This window comes from Sapajus apella, unplaced genomic scaffold, assembly GCF_009761245.1.
Source record: "Sapajus apella isolate SASKATOON/1434 unplaced genomic scaffold, GSC_monkey_1.0 scaffold47, whole genome shotgun sequence".
Taxonomy (NCBI): Eukaryota; Metazoa; Chordata; class Mammalia; order Primates; family Cebidae; genus Sapajus; species Sapajus apella.
In genome coordinates, this window is record NW_022436987.1 from 2,399,516 (window position 1) to 2,420,382 (window position 20,867).

Sequence of the window (20,867 nt, forward strand, 5' to 3'; positions counted from 1 at the left end):
GCAACAAGGAGGTTATTGGTATGAGTTATTTCAGTGAAATTGTGGTGGCAAAAGTTCGGTTGCAGTGGATTGAGGAGGTATAATATAATAGGTGATAGAGTATAGAAGACCGTAGAAGTTTGACTATGAAGATGAGGGGGATTTGGAGTAAAGGGAATCTTTGTAAAAGACTAAGCTAGGTTTGGGCACATTTAAGGACTATGAGAAGGACTTGGTGGACAGGGAGAAGTTGAAGAAGATAGATTTCTAATGGATTAAATCCCTTTGGGAACAATTGCTTATGAGATTTAGATCACAGGTGAAGGAATAAGCTATAAAAAAGGGAAGAGAGCTCCCCTCCTTTGTAACAGGAAAGACAAAGATGGGCACATATGCAGTGATATCTGTCAATTTTTAGACAGGAAGCTGAAGATGTGTCCTATGCCTTGCATTCCCTCACCTACCACATTCTGTATGTCCTGAAGAAATTTCAGTGTTATTCTTTCAAATTTCCTCAAATCTTTTCTTTTTTACTTTTAAAAAAAAATTACTATAGGACTTGTTTTTGTCAGATTTATCTGTAATCTAGAATGTTTTTACTGTGTAAATAAATAAGCTTAAAACAGCTGATAGCTCACCAATTACTATAGGAGAAAATCCAAATTTACTATATAAGTTTTGCGATAATTCACCTTCTGTTTAAAAGGAGAACTCTCCCTTCTATATACTTTTATTTTCCCTATCCATTTTTCTTTTTCAATCACATTAGCAAGAATGGGGGAGACATTATGAAAGACTGGAAAGGGCAGGAATTTTAGTGAAAGATCTAAGTTGAATTCCAGCTGCACCACTTACTAGCTCTGCCTCTTCAGGCAAATCACCAAAAGAGATTAAGAAAGCTTGATGGTGCTTGGGAGAGTATGGTTTAAGTGATTAGAAGGGATAAAGATGGACAGTTAGCAATACTTAGGAGGAGCTGGTTCTGTGCCAGGTTATATATGAACCCTAGTTCATTTGATCCGTACAAAAATTAGAGGTTGGCTCTGCTATCCCCACTTAGCAGAAGAGTAAACTGAGGTTGAAAGAGAGAAATTATCTTTATTTTTATAGCTAATAAGTGGTAGGGCTGGGAATAAATCCTAAGAAGGTAGAATAAATATTCAGTATAGTGGTCTATATTAGAAGAATGCTTTGTGAAAGAAGATGTGTAACAGAGGACAGTAGGTCAGTACCAAACCTAATATAGTGGACTTCTGCAAATGTTTGTTAATCTATATAGGTATTTCATTTTGAAATCTGTCTTTTCCCTATGTCCCATTTATTCCATGTGCTTTTGGTTATTTTTTTCTCCCACAGAGGCCTGAATATTAATCCAAGGACAAGATGGCAGATTCATCATCATCTTCCTTCTTTGCTGATCTTGGGCTGCTATTGTATTTGGAGGAGCTAAACAAAGAGGAATTAAACACATTCAAATTATTCCTAAAGGAGACCGTGGAACCTGAGCACGGCCTGATACCCTGGACTGAAGTGAGGAAGGCCAGGCGAGAGGACCTGGCCAACTTGATAAAGAAATATTATCCAGGAGAGAAAGCCTGGAGTGTGACTCTCAAAATATTTGGCAAGATGAATCTGAAGAATCTGTGTGAGAGAGCAAAAGCAGAGATCAACCGTGAGTGATTCTAGGGGCTAGGTGGGAAGGAAGTGCTTCCTGGAGCCCATTGGAATGATTCTGTAAGAGGGATTTAGGGATTAAACCATTTTGGGGGACAGAAGCTCCATGGTGGTCTTGTGCATGGGGAGCTTGTTGGACTATTTGAGGAAGGAGAGGCAGAAGGGTTTTGAGTACTGCTACTCAGCCTAGCTCCTTAACTGGGGGCAATTCATCCATCTTGTATTAATTGAAATGATTAAAGGAATTAAGTGATAGGAATTGTCCCATAAAGTGCCTTCGCTGAACTACAAGTTATAAGTTAGGCAACATTTTGAGGAATCAAATATGATTTAACATATTTGCTGAAATATGAGGAACGAGGTAAAAATTATTATTGGACATAAGCCAAGCCAGTATTTTTAGTCATTCTCAGATATGAAATGTTATAGATATCTAGAATTCCTTACTCATGTACAAGGCTTTACAGATTTATATATGTATATTAAAATATATATGTACATATAAAATATTCATATCCATTGTCTCCTTTGCACCTTACCATATCCTAGTGAAGTCAATATGGACAAGGAAATTGAGGCTTACACTACACCATTTGCCCTGGAGTTAGTCACAGGGTGGAAACCAGGGCAAGAGGTCTCCAACTTCAGTGTTGACCATATCACATTGTTTCTTCCCCCAGCTAAGCTTTGACTCTGGCAGCTCTAGTTTTCTTAAATCCAGATAGCCATAGAATTGTACTACTGATGAGAATGCTGGCCTCTGTTCTGGCCATCATGAAAGCTCACTTTGTTTTTGTTAAATCTCAAAATTCCATTGGAATCTGTTGCAGGGTCGGCCCAGAGTATAGGACCAGATGATGCCACTGCTGAAGACACACAAACAGATCAGGAGGCAGTGCTGGGTGAGTAATTAGGCCTTTCATCAGACTTGGGAGGCATTCAAAGTTTTTATACAGGATGGGGATTTATCTCCCAGAGAACTTTGTTCAACGCTTACTTTTTTTTTTTTTTTTTTTTTTTTGGGGATGGAATCTCACTCTGTCACCTAGGCTGGAGTGCAGTGGCATCATCTTGGATCACTGCAACCTCCACCTTCCAGGTTCAAGTGATTCTTCTGCCTCAGCCTCCTGGGTAGCTGGGACTACAGGCACGCGCCACCATGCCTAGCTAATTTTTTGTACTTTTAATAGAGATGGGGTTTGACAGTGTTATCCAGGATGGTCTCTATCTTCTGACCTCTTGATCCATCTGCCTCGGCCTCCCAAAGTGCTGGGATTACAGGTGTGAACCACTGTGCCTGGCCAACTCTTGCTAACTTCTTCTAATACCCCACCTGTTTCCTGAATGTCACCCCAAAAGAGTTAACAAAACTAGCTCTCTGTCCAAAGTCAGAATCAGGGCCTTGTTAATTCAGTTCCTCAAGAGAGCAGTGTTTAGAATGCCTGCTCAAAAGTTAAAGGGCTGATGCACAAAGGTATATTAATGTTTATGTTTTATGGACTAAAGAGTTCACTGAGTTGGCAAGAAACTTTCAGTTTATCACATCTCCTTTCTTTCTTTAAAGATGGTGCTGTAATTAAATTCTAAGAGTGGCGACAAACTGGTTCATATAAAAACTGATTTCTAGAACCAGGTCTTCTCAGTTGTAGTTAACACAGGGGCCCCCAACTCCTATGCCACGGACTCTTACTGGTTGGTGGCCCCTCAGGAACTAGGTCACATAATAGGATGTGAGTGGCCGAGTGAGGATTACCACCTGAGCTCTCATATGAGCAGGAACCCTATTGTGAACCGCACATGTAGGGGATCTACACTGTATGCTCCTTTTGAGAATCTAATGATATATGTAATATGATTGAATCATCCTGAAAACATCTCCCCTCCCTGCCCTGTCACCCCTGCCCCCGACGTTCATGGAAAAATTGTCTTCCACAAAACTTGTCCCTGGTGCCCAAAAGGTTGGGGATTTCAGATCATTGGTGTAACACCAGTTCCCCACTTTGTTTTGAATTCTACATAATTTAATTCCAGTTTATATAAATGGAATTACAGTAGAAAGAAAATTGGATCAAGTGAGAAAACTTTATTCTTAATCCAGCCACATTCTAACAAGCCACTTTGTTTCATTCAAGAAATAATTGAAAACTTCATCCTAAGCAGTAAAATATAAAAATTGCTTGCTTCATTAAATGACCTTGAATATAATTTCCCACTGTGACCTTAATTTCTGATTCAATATAAAGAAGTTTATGTTTGTGGTATGAGAAAACAACTCATGGTTAATAAGCTTTGTTTTATTATTTCAAACCTAATGGGTATTTCCTTATGTGCAGATAATTGCACACAGATAGCTAATAAATGTCTTCAAATTATTTGGCAAATTGTGATAAAAGTAAACTGTATTATAGAAACTTTGGAAAATACTGTAAGTACAAAATAGAAAATAAGAAGTACAGCAATGATTTACTGATTATTTTCTCTATGAATGTACTGACATCACACTGTTTGAATTACTATAGTTTCATGGTAGGTTTTAATTTTGGGTAAATAGTGTTTTTTTTTTCTCCCTGCTTGGACAATCATTATTTTTGCTTTTTGGAAATTTTTAGTTATCATTTGTTTATGTTTTAGCTTTGTTTTTAAACTTCACATAAGCAAAATGAGCTTTTTTTTTTAAAAAAAAGATTCAAATATTATTTAAAAAGTACATAAAGCGAGTTTCTCACTCTTCCCACTCCCCATCCCCAATCCTATGATTCAGAAATAATCAGTGTTAATATATTGGTGGATACGGTATAGGTTTTCAGATACGTAAAGTTGGTTCATTTTTTTTCCTCAGGAGAGGATCATATTGTACATAATTCCCAAAAACTTGATATCTTTTTTGTTTATTATTTGGGGGGATATCAGTATCTATAGTTACACTTTATTCAAAAGTTGTAAAGTACTCAATTATATGATTGTATTCTCTCATTTTTTATTGCACAAATATATTTGATACTTCTTGTGTGCAAGGAGATGTGTTAGACACTGAACATGCAATGATGAAGCGCCTAGCCAAGTGCATCATTTATTTTAAAAAGTAATTACAGTTTGTGACATGTATGTGAATGAAAATGTACTGTTCTGAGAATATATAAAAGGGGGAAGTAGTCTAGCAGTGAGGATCAGAGAAGTCTTCCCTGAGATCATGTCCTTTTATTAGAGATCTAAAGGATCTCTACAGGATCAGACTTAAACAGGTAAAGGTGAATTATATTTTCATTCTATTTCACTTAGGATATTTTTCTTTTTCAAAATATTAAGCTATGATTCAATGTTTATTAACTTTTTACTTGTACAAAGTAAATTATTTTGATCTGTAGATTCAGGTCTGCCTTGGGGTCTTCCCTATTATTGCTAATGGTTGCTTCTGTTCTTTTTTTTATCTGTATGACATCTCTGTTCTCCATGTCTATCACCTTTTTTCTCTGTAGGAGGAAAAGTGGAAAGAAGAAAAATATTTTTTTTTTTGGCAAAGAAAAAATATATATTTTTTTGCAGAATGTATCTGGCTTTTATTTCCCATCACAAATTCATTTTTCTGTATTGTCAATTCTGTTTTTTGTTACAGCATCTAATTCAGGTTTTAAATCTATAGGAATATTTTTATTTGATTTATATAATTTTAAAAAAATCTAAACCTGCTCTGATTTCAACCTATATTCTTTCTTGTTCCTAACTCCAAGTTTGGTATTCTTGATAATGCATTTCATAGAATTTGTTTTAATCATGTGTCTTTGTTTTGTGCTTTTAACCTATGCCATTCTGACGCAGGTGATGGAACAGAATACAGAATTCGAATAAAGGAAAAATTTTGCATTGCATGGGACAAGAAATCTTTGGCTGAACAGCCTGAAGATTTCCATCATAGAACTACTCAGGAAGACAGAAAACTGTTGGAACAGTTGTTTGATGTGGATGTCAAAACCGGTGAACAGCCACAGACAGTGGTGCTTCAGGGAGCTGCTGGTGTTGGGAAAACAACCTTAGTGAGAAAGGCAATGTTGGATTGGGCAGAGGGCAATCTCTACCAGCAGAGGTTTACGTATGTTTTTTATCTCAATGGGAGAGAAATTAACCAATTGAAAGAGAGAAGCTTTGCTCAACTGATATCAAAGGACTGGCCCAGCACAGAAGGTGCCATTGAAGGGATCCTATCCCAGCAAAGCAGCCTCCTGTTTATTATTGACAGTTTCGATGAACTGAACTTTGCATTTGAAGAACCTGAGTTTGCACTGTGTGAGGACTGGACCCAAGAACACCCAGTGTCCTTCCTCATGAGTAGTTTGCTGAGGAAAGTGATGCTCCCTGAGGCATTCTTATTGGTGACAGCAAGACTCACAGCTTCCAAGAGACTAAAGCAGTTGTTGAAGAATCACCATTCTGTAGAGCTACTAGGAATGTCTGAGGGTGCAAGAGAGGAGTATATTTACCAGTTTTTTGAAAATAAGAGGTGGGCCAAGAAAGCATTCAGTTCACTAAAAAACAATGAGATGCTGTTTAGCATGTGCCAAGTCCCCCTAGTGTGCCTGGCCACTTGTACTTGTCTGAAGCAGCAAATGGAGAAGGGTGGTGATGTCACATTGACCTGCCAAACAACCACGGCTCTGTTTACGTGCTATATCTCTAGCTTGTTCACACCAGTAGATGGATGCTCTCCTAGTCTACTCAACCAAGCCCAGCTGAGAAGCCTGTGCCATGTTGCTGCCAAAGGAATATGGACTATGACTTACGTGTTTTACAGAGAAAATCTCAGAAGGCTTGGGTTAACTAAATCTGATGTCTCAACTTTTCTGGACAGGAATATTCTTCAAAAGGATGCAGAGTATGAAAACTGCTATGTATTCACCCACCTTCATGTTCAGGAGTTTTTTGCAGCTATGTTCTATATGTTGAAAGGCAATTGGGAATCTGGGGACCCTTCCTTCAAGCCTTTTGAAGACTTGAAGTCATTACTTCAAAGCACAAGTCATAAAGACCCCCATTTGACACAGACCAAGTTTTTTTTGTTTGGCCTTTTGAATAAAAATCGAGTAAAACAACTGGAGAAGACTTTTAACTGTAAAATATCACCGAAGATAAAATCAAAGTTACTTCAGTGGATGGAAGTATTAGGAAAAAGTGAATATTCTCCATCACAGCTGGGATTTCTGGAGTTGTTTCACTATCTGTATGAGACTCAAGATAAAGCATTTATAAGCCAGTCAATGAGGTATTTTCAAAAGGTTGCCATTAATATTTCTGAGAAAATCCATTTGCTTGTATCTTCCTTCTGTCTTAAGCACAGCCGGTGTTTGCAGACCATCAGGCTGTCTGTAACTATGGTATTTGAGAAGAAGATGTTAAAAACAAGCCTCCCAACTAACACTTGGTAAGTGTGTTAGGGCCATTCCCTAGAAGTGCCTTGTAAGGGAGAGAAGTAGATTTTGTCAGAGGAAGGAGTTGTTTGGCTGAGGTCCCAGAGCTGAGGTGCTAAATGAATATTTTTGAAAAAAAGGAAATGAACCTTAATGTTTTATGTATATTATTCTGCTCTATCTCCTTCCTTAAGTTGGCTTTTCTGACTCTAGTCACCTAAATCTGAGGAAATAATTGAATTATGGAATTCATTCCCAGATGTATATAAAATTAATTGAGGACTTCCTATGTGCTATATAGTTGTATAGTGAACCAGATGTTTAACATAATATTCAATTTAATGTTGGCAACAATTTGTATTTATTTTTAAGATTACAAAACTGAGACTCAGAGATGTATACCTAGAAAATTTCTCGATTCAAGCACACATGAAATGATAGTTAAGTTGCTGAGTGCTTACCACATAACCTGGCAGTCTTCTAAGTCCTTGATCTCATTTAGTCTTCCAGTAATCCTATGAGGTAGTTGCTATTATTTCCATTTTACTTAGGACAAAAGTGTGGTACCAAGAAGGCATATAACTTGACTGAGGTAAACATCTGATTGTACTTCCTTGGTTTGCTAACTTTACCCAAGCTGTTGAGTGCCATTATATGCAATTGCAGAAGCATTCCTCTCTTATAAGAGCATACATTTTATTTATTTCCAAACTGTGGTAGTAGAAATTGTAGGCCCTGATGCTATGATCATTACCCTCCTTGGAAAATTGTGAGTAATCTTCAGTCAATTTTCTTAATTCAGACTTAAGAGTTCTGTTTAAAGGAGATGCTATTTAACCCAGGGCATTAAAACATCTTTTACGCCTTATAGTAAATGTTAGAACAGTATTCTGGCCACTAGATTGCCAGTCCTCCTGCTAGCTTTCCTTACCTATGTTGTAGAGTTATTTAGTACTAGAATTGGCATTTTTGCTCAAATAAGGAGCCAGAGAACCCAGTGTTTTGAAAGAAACACTGTAGGTTACCCCAGTCTCTTCTGTAATATAACTACATTGTAAATTTTATGAGAGCAGGAGATCTCTGTATGGTTTACCATTTTATCTAGTGTTCGCACATAGGAAACACTTGAATGTTTGAATGATTTATTATCTTGTTTTTATAAATTTAAGACCTCAAGTGATATAGACCATCACTATGAATTGCCAATCATTCCAATTTAAGATATGGGAGTGAATATTTATTGAGTAGCTATTATATATAAGGCAACATACTAGACTTTCATATATTTTAATATAATGTATATTTAATATCTATATATAACATGTATATAACATTTACTGATTATTTTGAATACTTACAGCATGAGACATTTGCTAAGCATTTTTTATGTACTACCTTATTGAATCTTAACAGTAATCCTAAAAAATAGATACCATTATCTTCATTTTTCAAGATGATGAAGCAGAGGCTCACATGGGTTAGTAAATTTTCCAGAATAACTCAGTTCAGTGAGTGACAGAGCTGAATTGGGACTCAGAACTGCTCTATTGTTGAGTTTATAATCACCAGGTTGTTCCCTGTTTTATTCTTTATTATTCTTTGAGTTTATTGATGATATTCCTAATAATTAAATAATAAAGTATTTAATATTTACAGAGTGCTTTTTGTGTACCATCTAAAATGCACTGTTAAATTTTCACAGCCCTGTGGAAGGAAACAACATTTCCATTTTATAGTCAATGAAAACTTGGAACTTATAGAATTGATGAAACTCTCTTAAAATAATGTAGCTAGTAATTGGTAGACCTGGGCTCAGGCCTATGTTTTTTAATCTCTACCACTTTATACCTAATGTCTACCCACTAATCCTAATCATATTCTTTGTGACCAAATTTTATTTTATCTTTTGATAATTGGCTCTTCAAGTATTTGAATACTTCTCTCTTATTCCTCCTGAGTCTCTTTCTATAAAGCAAACCTCTCTGGTTTTTATTTTGTGTGTGTTGAGGGGAGCAGATGGGAAGTGGGAGAGCCATTGAACAAATAAGGCCTGTGGAGTGCCCAGAGAAAGACTTCTTGGTGACTGTGCCACGTTGGAGCTGCACTAGATGCTTTTGCCTTTCCAAAGTACACTTACTTTTACACCAATACTATCTTCTGAGAGCTGCCTGGGCTGAAATAAAATCAGTGTTGTTTTTCTTTTTTCAATTATTTATGCAAAGGGATGGTGATCGCATTACTCATTGCTGGCAAGATCTCTGTTCTGTGCTTCATACAAATGAAGGCTTGAGAGAATTGGACCTGTCCCATAGCAACCTTGATAAATCAGCCATGAATATCTTTCATCAAGAACTAATGCACCCAGACTGTAAACTACAAAAGCTACTGTAAGTCTGGTATGAGAAAATTTAAGGGAGTTATTCTAATTTCTTTTTGTGTCCCACCTTCCACTCATACTTGTTAGGTGAAGCCAATACTAAACAAATGCTTATAATCCATTGTGTAAAATACTCAAAGAACAGGAACAATGGAATCCACTGGGGACATGGGATCATGACTGACATGTTCTCAGTGATTCCACAGGGCATAGTAGCTGTTCACATGGGTTTCCTTGATTAGGAACTTTCTAAATGAAGAGCACAGAGCTAAAAGCCTAGGCAGGTCACTGACACACTTTCAGGGACATGTTCTGGAACTTACTATCAGCTTAAATTTTTCTCTGTTGAGGAAAAATTTACATTTAATAAAATGCACAAATAATGTTCAGTTTATTGAGTTTTGACAAGTGTATTTTGTTCCTGTCACTGTGTGCAAGGTGCATTTGTTGCTTAGTATGAACTGAATGCTGAACAAATGATAGATCTTTGTTTCCATTAGCACTGGAAATAGATGTTCTTTTGGATGGGGAGTGGGGACAGGCTTCTCACCAAATATTTTCCTCCCAATCTCAGTGTTTTTAGTGAATTCTAATCTCAGATTTCAAGCATATAGAGTAGGTCTGGTCTTGCATGTAGATGTGATAAGGCAACTGGATATGTGTTATTATTAAGGGGTCCCTGGAAGTCCTTTCCACTCACCCCTAAACACTTCCCCCTCATTGTCCCTTCACTGGATGTCACCAATCTGGAACTTCACAACAGTCATTGCCTTCTGGGTTAAAAGACTTCCTTTCTTAGAATGGGAGGGTTGCGTCGGTGAGATGGCACCATGATGACAGGTTTCAGTCTGTGCCACCTTAATGTGATCTTACTTAGTGTGGTCCTTTTTCCCTAATAAGTGAGGTGGTGCCATTTATATTTATGGAGTGCCTTAGGCACTTTTACTAGATAAGGATGGTTAGTGTGTAAATGGGTAAAAGATTTATTTTCCTGTGTATACTTGCCTGGGGTGGGTGGTGGGCAGAAGGGAGGAAAGGTGATGTTACAAAGCAAGATTTTGGGCTGAGGAGTAGAAAATAAGACAAAATGGCAGATTTAACTTCATTATTTTGCTTGGGCTGCCTCTGTATACCCAACAAAGTCACCGAGCAACAAATAGTGGATGCTAACTGTGAATTAACCTTCAATTATTTAAAGATTTGGCTATTGTAAATTAATGTTGTTGTAGTACTTGGAATGGTCCTGATAATTTTTGATAGTCATTCCTGGGATTACAAGATTCAGAGGCTCATCTTCTGCTTTTCATGATGTTATCACCTTCTTTTCCCTTAAGGTAAAAAAAGTTGGGAGTATCAATTATCAGGACATAGATAGAAATTGAAGTCATAACCTAATTCTTTTAGATAAAAATAAGATAAAAATATTAATATATCCAAGAATTAGATTGTAAAGAAAGAAATCCTATAACTCGGAGAGATTATTTTTCTAATATCTCCTGTATATTTTTCTTCTGCAGGTTGAAGTTTATCACTTTCTCTGATGGTTGTCAGGATATTTCTACTTCTTTGATTCATAACCAGAATCTGATGCATCTTGACCTAAAAGGGAGTGATATAGGGGATAATGGAGTAAAGTCATTGTGTGAAGCCTTGAAACACCCAGATTGTAAACTACAGACTCTCAGGTAAGCCTTCAGTTGTTTTGTATTGTTTTGTTTTTATAATTGAGGCTTTTGTCTGTCCAAGTACATTCTTACAGCCTGGATTTGCTATTTATAGGACTGGCTTGAATCTACTTTCATAATACGGGGTAACGAGCATCAGCAGAATCAGGCTGATTTCATCCTGGTAGGACTTCTTACTCCTCCCATCTTCCCACGAAGATTTCTCACTGTATAGGTCTCTGTGTCTCCATCTCCTAAATCTGCTGGTGGAGAGAATAGAAGCAGATTCAGAATTTGTAAACAATTAGCACTTCTAATATTTAAGTGCTGGAACAGATTTATTGTATCTTTGAACTCTCATAGAAAAAAATGCACTGGGGGATGTTCTTTAACTGAGGGCAGTGCTGGGACAGACTCAATTTTATTTGATTTTTGATGGTGACTCCCCCTTGATTTAGAACTGCAACTCAGTGACCAGTCCAGAAAGCTGAGAAAGAACAGCATGGAAATGGTCATCTTTCAGGGTGCTTGCTGGCTACTACACACTACTTAGTGGTGACTCTTCTTTGGCTGATTTTATGTCTATGAAAGTGAGAAGATTCACAGTCATAGTGTTCTCCACATTGTGTGACAGGTTTTAAGAAAGATCTCATTTTCCAACGAAAGGTGGTGAAATATGTTTCCGACAAAACCAAACAAAACAAATAGTTACAGTAAGTTTTGCATTAGAAGTTGTGATAAGCCCTGGACTCAGTTCAGGGTGGTCAAGACTGAAGCTTGATGCATGGAGGGCCAGAGTAGATTTGTATTTGCAGGAAGCAAATTATAATCCAGACATGGGAAAAATAAGTGGAGTCTGGAATAAGACTTTCTATGACATTTTAAAAACTCTTATCAGTATAACATGGAATTCACTTATAGCATGTCTGGAAAGTTGTTGAATAATTTTCAAACAGGTTGAGTTCAGCTGTGAGCAGGCCAGGTCAGAGTAAAGGTTTTACCCACTAAGAAGTAGTTTAAAGATATTATGAGGAATTTTCTGTAATCTACATTACAGAAATCTCTGGTCTGAAACTCAGGTGAGAAGTATGTCACTGGTTCCTATGTCTAAAAATAAAATATATTAGTAGCAAAAAGCTGTTACATTGAGAAAAAGAGGAAAGATGTTTTCTTACAGTGGAGCTATGGATCCAAGACAAAAAGACTTTGGCGCTTGACAGATCAGGAGGACTTGATAAAGAGTCCTTTCATTTGAGGTTTGAGCAATGTCGTCCTTTGGTATACCTTGATACAGACAGTTGCCAGGCTTTCAAATAGGAAACCATCTTTCTGGGTCAACTAGTAGGGCTCCTTGCAGCAGTGAATACAATGCTTTGGCCAAAGTCATCAGAGCTTTGTAATAATCTGATACTCCATTATGTGGAGCTGCATGTTCCCCCAGTGTGGGTGGCCACTGATGGGTAATCAGTGGTCCTATTAACATTTCATGTGGGAGAAGTTCCAGTTTTCTGTTTGCTTCATATCTCATAAGAGCCATGGGCAGTATGAATGTCCTCATTAGTTTGGTTTGTGTATAGACCAGGCACATGTTTTTAGAATTGCATTTTGGTGTTACACTCTCTCTGTTTCTAGATGATGTGTGCAGTGTTGATACATCAGTAGTGTAGATACATCGGTAGGACTTTGCCAGTCTGCCTTCCAACACATAATCCCCAGTTATTGTAAGAACTTGGTTAATTTAGAAATAAAATATCTTTTAAAATTTTAAATTGCTCATGTGAGCCCTTGTACATGAACATACTGAAAAGATACACAAATAATCACTAATTTTCATGAGAATGCTTCACTAAAATATTTACCAAAGGCTCCTCTCAAGAAGAGGAGAAAGATCTATTCTCCTTGTCTTGATAATTTTTTCCACATCATAGACCTTATAATAGGTCTTAAAATATGCTTTAAAGTGAGCTCTTAAAATTTGCTGAGCAGGCCAGGCACGGTGGCTCAAGCCTGTAATCCCAGCACTTTGGGAGGCCGAGGCGGGTGGATCACGAGGTCAGGAGATCGAGACCATCCTGGTCAACATGGTGAAACCCCGTCTCTACTAAAAATACAAAAATCATTAGCTGGGCATGGTGGCGCGTGCCTGTAATCCCAGCTACTCAGGAGGTTGAGGCAGGAGAATTGCCTGAACCCGGGAGGCGGAGGTTGCGGTGAGCTGAGATCGCGCCATTGCACTCCAGTCTGCGGAACAAGAGCGAAACTCTGTCTCAAAAACAAAACAAAACAAAACAAAAAAAACAAAACAAAAAACAAAATTTGCTGAGCAAGAAGGGAGCAAAAACAAAAACCTTGGCATAGTCCAGTAATTTCTGATTGTGCCCAGAATCTCTTCTTAGTTTGTGTATGCTCTGCTATTGGGGCTTTAAGCAAGGTAAGGTAACGATTGTTGCTTCCACAGAACAGCCACCTGAAGGGGACCAAAATGGTATATAAATGCAGAGCACTCACTATATCTTCATGGAATTAGAGGATAAATATTTCAGAATATTAGATAAGGCCAGGTGTGGTGGCTCATGCTTGCAATTGTAGCACTTTTGGAGGCCGACCACTTTGGATCAATTTGAAGCCTGGAGTTTGAGACCAGCCAGACCAACATGGCAAAACCCCAGCTCTACTAAAAATACAAAAATTAGCCATGCATGGTGGTGAATGCCTGCAATCCCAACTACTAAGGAGACTGAGACAGGAGAATTGCTTGAAACCTGGAAGGCAGAGGTTGCAGTGAGCCAAGATGGCACCACTGCACTTAAGCCTGGCCAACGGAGCAAGACTCTGTGTTTAAAAGAAGTCAAAAAACAATAACAAAAAAAGTTGGCTAAGAGGAACTTGCCTCAGAATGGCAAACATCCACAGCTGTGTCTCATTATCAACTAGAGTAAAATATTGCTTAACAGGTAGATAGCATATGGACCAATAGAAATTTTTTCTTCTTCAGGAGTGAGGAAGCTTTGTGGCTCACTACAGTTGTTTATAATCATGAAGTGTCTAATGAGTCATCATAAATATAAACAGAGTTTGGAGAAATGAGAATACACACTTTTAAACCAGAAGTTATGCCACCTGGGCAGACTGCCCAGCAAGCAGAGACTAAACTACCAGTCCTCTTCTCCATTCAAAAGCGTTTCATTTATTCATTAATAAACCATGATATATGTGTATACATAGCATCATAATCGTACCAAATAAGGTGTAAGTTAAATATTTTTTAATGGTTGAGACCAAAAGTTTTTGATCTCAATATGGAATGTAAAACCATATATTGATTTTGCCATCTTTATTTGAATAGTATGAAGAACAAATGGGTAACAAATTGTGTGGTAAGACTAATTTATTTTCTCTCTTTGAAACTAAACCTCTCTAGAAAAATTTAGATAAATAAATTGAGAACTAATTTTTAAAATATTGTATTACTTCAACATTTCAAAATCAATAAGATTGGAAACTATATTTAAGTTAATATTAGGAATAATATAACCACTATTGTTAACTAACAATCTAGCCAAACAATATGATACCTCAAAACTTGACCCAGATAGTATAAAATATTTACAGTCTTGGCTGATACCCAGATTTACAAGCTTCCAGTTTATAAAAATGCTGGTCGTTTATTTAACTCATTTTAATTATATATATTTATATACTTTAACATGTTAATATAAGTAATAATTATATGTCTACAAGAGAATTGTAGGATACTTAGGAAATTCTTTAGACTTCTCATTAAAGAAATATAGAACCTTTTGTGATCTAAAAAGCCATTATTTGTATTTTTTTCTGAGAGGATTTTGTTTTTACTTTCGATTTTTGTAGGTACATAGTAGGTGTATATATTTATGGATTACATGCAATATTTTGATACAGACATGCAATGCATAATAATCACATAAGGGTAAATGGGTTATCTATCTCCTCAAGCGTTTATCCTTTGTGTTATAAACACCCCAAGCATACTCTTCTAGTTATTTTTAAATGTACAATTATTTTTTACTATAGTCACCCTGTTGTGCTGTCAAATACTCATTCATTATTTCTAACTACTTTTTGTACCCATCCCCCTCTTTTCCCCACTACCCTTCCCAGCCTCTGATAACCATCACTCTACTCTGTCTCCATGAGTTCAATTATTTTAATTTTTTACTCCCACAAATAAGTGAGAACATGGAAAGTTTGTCTTTCTGTGCCTGGCTTGTCACTTAATGTAATGATCTCCAGTTGTATCCATATTGTTGCAAATGGCAGGATCTCATTCTTTTTTATGGTTGAATAGTACTTCATTGTATGTATGTGTGTGTGTGTGTGTGTGTGTGTGTGTGTGTGTGTGTGTGTATATATGTATATATATATATGCCACGTTTTCTTTATCCATTCACCTTTTGATTGGCATTTAGATTGCTTCCAAATATTGGCTATTGTGAGTTGTGCTGCAGTAAACATGGGAATGGAGATATCTCTTCAATATGTTGATTTTCTTTCTTTTGGGTATATACTCCACATTGGAATTGCTGAATTGTATGGTAGCTCTAGTTTTAGTTTTTTTGAGGAAACTCCAGAGTGTTCTCCATAATAGTTGTATTAATTTGTACTGCTACTAACAGTGTGCAAGGGTTCCCTTTTCTCCACATTCTCACAAGTATTTGTTATTAACTGACTTTTGGATAAGTCATTTTAACTGGAGTGAGGTAATCCCTCACTGTAGTTTTGATTTGCATTTCTCTGATGACCAATGGTGTTGGTCACCTTTGCATATGCTATTTGTATGTCTTCTTTTGAAAAATGTCTATTCAGATCTTTTGCCCATTTTTAATTAGATTATTAATTTTTTTTTCCTATAGCGTCGTTTGAGCTCCTTATATATTTCTGTTATTAATCCCTTGTCAAGTGGGTAGTCTGCAACATTTTCTTCCATTTTGTGGGTTCTCTGTTCACTTTGTTGGTTGTTTCTTCGGCTGTGCAGAAGCTTTTTAACTTGATATGATCCCATTTGTCCATTTCTGCTTTCGTTTCCTATGCTTATATGGGGTATGACTCAAGCAATCTTTGCCCAGTCCAATGTCCTGGAGAGTTTCCCCAATGTTTTATTTTTATAGTTTAATAGTTTGAAGTCTTAGATTGAAGTTTTTAATCTATTCTGATTTTTTTTTTTAAAATATATGTTGAGAGATGGCTAGTTTCCTTCTCTTACATGTGAATATCCAGTTTTCCCAGCACCATTTATTGAAGAGACTGTCTTACCCACCATGTATGCTCTTGGCACCTTTGTCAAAAATGAGTCCACTGTAGATGTGTAGCTTTATCTCTGCATGTGGTACTTTTATTTCTCATTGTGGTAAAATCAAAATCTCAAATTACACAGCCAATTAATTTATCTAATGATTCACCTTGATTTAGAATAGGCCCATGAAACCTATCCTGTTAATGGAAATGCTCCTTCTCTTGGAAATATAATTTTTCTGCCACCTGCAGTACATTTATATTGATCCTTAGAAACAAACAGCTCCTGCAGCCACATAGCTTCAGCAACAACTCTCCTATTATCTCTCAATTTCTATTCCTATCAGAAAAAGAATATTACACTCAAAAAACAAAAATAAATTATGAAGTTCTTGAGCAACCTGGAAATTACACAGCAGACATTTTCAGAAGGGAAAAATATATTCACACAGCTTCTCTGAGTTCCTGGGAGCTCATCTTGAGGAGTAGCAGTTACTCTTTACTGAGGAATAGCCACTTTTTCAGGTGATAGCAGTTTTCTGATCCTAGTTTGCCAGCAGGACAGAACTTACTCCAACAGGGCTCAACTCATAAAGAAAACTCCAGCATCTTGCATCAGTTAAAATCCTACCCTGACTAACCTCAAACCAAGAGCTTATTGTAGGTAGATGGAACTCGGGTTCTCTAAGTCAACAGCATTTTTACAACCTTATGGACCTTTACTTAATAGCAGCTGGTCAGAGCTACAGACAGCAAGCAATAAGGACAACAAAACCATTTATAATTTGCTTACTTTTAAGGGGGTTTGGGCCTCGTGAATTTTTATCCAAGGGTGTTGTTTTGGTGGCACTATTAAGAGGAAGCCGTGCAGGCTCCTGAGAAGAACCTAAATATAAGTAATAAGCTAATCTGTCTCATTTTGCTGGCCTATATTTATGGTCAGTTCCCTTTGATTGAATCACTGGTGATTGATATTATAATTAATACAGTTGAGAAAAAACCTCCAAACTCTAGAAAACTAGAAAAGAGTTATATTTTTTATTACTTTATACATATGAGAGGAGAGCATTAATGATTTTTTTCTCATTTGAAAAAAATCTTTACAATATTTGTAAAATTTAGGAATTCAGAAATATCAATGTAGCTACTACAAGAGTGACACAAAGTAAGACAATTGATAAAAATTACAGACTTAATAGTAGGTAAGTGTTGTTTTCACAAGGCATAGCAATAACTTCTAAAGTTCAGGTATCTTATAAGATTTCATTATTATAATGAGACAAAATCATTCTTATAAAATATTTTCTGATTTGTAATACTCTCTGCTTTTCTTTGCAGCTGCAAGGGACAGGGGAAACATTTTATTTTTATGAGGCTGAGATTTCACACATAAAGAGTTAGGCAGTCCCATAGCTAAAATTCTATTAGCACTAATACAAAAAGACAAAATCTCAAGAAACTCATAATAGGAAAGGATGAAAGAAAATGGACTACCAAACATTTAATATTTACAGTTAGAAACATTTTTAAATGTTTTAAGTATCATTTTTCCTTCATAAATGGGATATATATTTTTTCATTTTGTTCTGTGTACATTTGTGTCCAGAAACTTCCAAGTAATATTGCCTGTTTTTAACTTAATCTGATTATTAGTTATGTGTTGGTGCAAAAGTAATTGTGGTTTTAGGCACGCTGAGCTTTTTCAGCCTTAGCCCATGTTCTAGGTCACCTATTAAGATATAATTCTGGACTGAAGAAGAAGCTCTCCTGTTCCTTCCTCTATATACTCTGATTTTGATGAAAAGAAGCAATTCTTGAGTGGCTCAAGTTGGTAAGTCTTGATTAAAAGGAACACCCAGAGAAATTCCAAATACCAGAAATGCTGCCGCTGCTGCTGCCTGACTCTTACTACAGAGTTAGTATCACTCCCGACCATGTACAAGGCACAAGTTGTCTCTAAATATGAGTCTCTCTACATGGACGTCTCCTGTTTCTCTTCCTCTTTTACTTTATCTTTAAAAACAATTTTGTTTTATGTAGAATTTACTTCTTGTTTTTCACTCATAAGAACTGGATTCCTCAGAAAACATGGGCTCATGAATAAATGAGCTATGGGAGACACACTTTGCTCCCAACTCCCTGTCCATTTCTGTTCTGTTTCAGAAGTTGGAGTGTAGAAGGATACAGTTATCCTTTGAGCCATTGTCTTTCAAGTTGTATTTAGAGGAAATTCTTCCCAGACTAAAAAATATTATCATTTAAAGATACTTTTGAATGCTCTCAATGTATTTTCATGTATTTATGAATTAAGGGGGTGGGAATTAAGGAAATTAAGGGAGTGGGAATGTGATAAACAAGTTCCGTCCCTTCCTTCCTTGACTCTGTCAGAGCCTTATGCTTTAATTAAATAACTTTTTTTCTGTGTAGAGAAGTTGGATTTTCAGGCAAGATCACAAAGATTGGGAAACTTCCTACCTTCAGGCTGGGTGAGTGTTGGTTGTAATTTTTCTCTAAGGCGTGGTAATTTCTGTTTTTCTGTGTTGTTTTCCAGGTTGGAATCCTGCAATCTAACTGTATTTTGTTGTCTAAATATATCTAATGCTCTCATCAAAAGCAAGAGCCTGATATTTCTGAATCTGTCAACTAATAATCTGTTGGATAATGGAGTGCAGCTTTTGTGTGAGGCCTTAAGACATCCAGAATGTTATCTAGAGAGACTGTCGTGAGTGTTTCTGTTTTGTTTTCTGTAGAATCATTTTGCTTGGCTCTGTGTAGCTTAATTACGATCTGATGGGGAAACTGCTTGGGTCCTGACACTAACTGGCTTGATTGTCAATCCTGAATAAGCTCTACATGCATCCACCTTCTCTTCCTCTACTTCCCTCTCTTATTTCACTTTTAGACCTATCTTTTTTTTTCTGATTGACCTCTTTATTTTCATTCTTTTTTAAGCGTTCCCTCTTGCCTTCCATGTTTTGTTTCATCATATCCTGGACACAGCTGCAGTGGAATTCGTAATTTAAATAGATTTGTTGAGGTTACTTCTATAGTTGAGATATGGGGGTTATAAGTCCCACTGATTTCCCTGTGAAGGAGAAGAGAAGCATGAGCTTCCGGAATTGACAGATCCTTTCCCATCTGTGTTTCTCCTTCAGCTTAGAAAGCTGTGGTCTCACAGAGGCTGGCTGTGAGGATCTTTCTTTGGCTCTCATCAGCAATAAAAGACTGACACATTTGTGCTTGGCAGACAATGTCTTGGGAGATGGTGGAGTAAAGCTTATAGGTGATGCCTTGCAACATCCACAATGTACTCTACAGAGCCTTGTGTAAGTGTTCAAGTTTTATCCTTTAAATATATTATATATTTAGAAATAAGTTTAAAATAGCAAAATGTTATGAACACATTCTGTCCCTTGCTTTTTCCCTGTTACCCTTAATGAAAAAGAAGGTGATGATGATATTAATAATTGCCATTTGTTGTGTCCTAACTCTACTCTAGATCTTGTGTCAAGTATGTTTAATTTGCACAATAGTACCTGATGGCGTCAAATTGGCCACTTGATTTTGAGGTGCCTCACTCTACAGGTGATGAACGTGAGCCTTAGAAAGATAATGCTTAATGTCTCACAAGAAGATGATGAATTCAGAACTAAAGCCTACCACCTATCCTACTCTATAATCTGAGCTCAGAACAGAAATACAGCACTTTGTTGTATGTCTGAATCACATTGTGATTATTCTGTTCAGTTTCATTAGGTAATTTTATAAACATGGAATTAATAAGCCAAAGTTTTAACTTGGTAAAATATGGTTAAATTGCCTCCCAGATAGATTGTTTATATCCCCAGCAGCAGTCTAGAGGCCTACACTTTAACATCTTCATTGGACATCTACCATCTTTTTGACCAATGATAATCAGATAGTTGAAAGGTAACTTTTAATTTAAATGTTGAGCATTTTTTCAAGTGTTTTTGGCCTTTTATATTCAGGAATTTCCTCTTCATAGGCTGTTATCTTCTGATGTTTTCTATTATATATGTTATATATTATAGTTATTAATACCACATGTACATTACATATATTATAAACAATTTTCTTAGCATGTTGCTTTATTTCTAACTTTATGGTCATTTTTAGAACAGATAAGTTTAAAATTTTTTGTGAGGTCAAATTCTGCCTCATGACTTCAAGAAGTTTTGTCATAATTGGAAGCACCTTTCTTTTAAAAAATACACTTATGTCATCTCGTACTCTAGAGTTTAATTTTAACATTTACATGTTAAATTATTCCAAATTTAACTTTGTTATAAGGCTTAAACTTATTTACCCCCTATATAAGACCTGTTGTACAAAAAGCAGTAATGGCATAATATGTATTTTCCTTACAGATTGAAAATGACACTTCTATTACACACAAAGAGTACTTACTTTATTATGATTACTCTTATTCTACTCAATCTGTTTCTCTGTTCCATGGAGCTAGTTCTGCAACAGGGTACTATA

At 36.5% G+C, this 20,867-nt stretch overlaps 1 protein-coding gene across 1 annotated transcript in view; it reads left to right on the plus strand.

The window, feature by feature from the left end:
* The first annotated feature begins 1,340 nt into the window (after positions 1 to 1,340).
* Positions 1,341 to 20,867, plus strand: part of NLRP14 (NLR family pyrin domain containing 14) — a 38,774-nt gene continuing 19,247 nt past the window's right edge. The window contains exons 1-7 of the mRNA XM_032240611.1: positions 1,341 to 1,651; positions 2,484 to 2,555; positions 5,470 to 7,066; positions 9,275 to 9,439; positions 10,947 to 11,114; positions 18,916 to 19,086; positions 19,520 to 19,690. Of these exons, the coding sequence (XP_032096502.1) occupies positions 1,363 to 1,651; positions 2,484 to 2,555; positions 5,470 to 7,066; positions 9,275 to 9,439; positions 10,947 to 11,114; positions 18,916 to 19,086; positions 19,520 to 19,690 (2,633 nt within the window). The 5' untranslated portion in view covers positions 1,341 to 1,362. The remainder of the gene's footprint in view (positions 1,652 to 2,483; positions 2,556 to 5,469; positions 7,067 to 9,274; positions 9,440 to 10,946; positions 11,115 to 18,915; positions 19,087 to 19,519; positions 19,691 to 20,867) is intronic.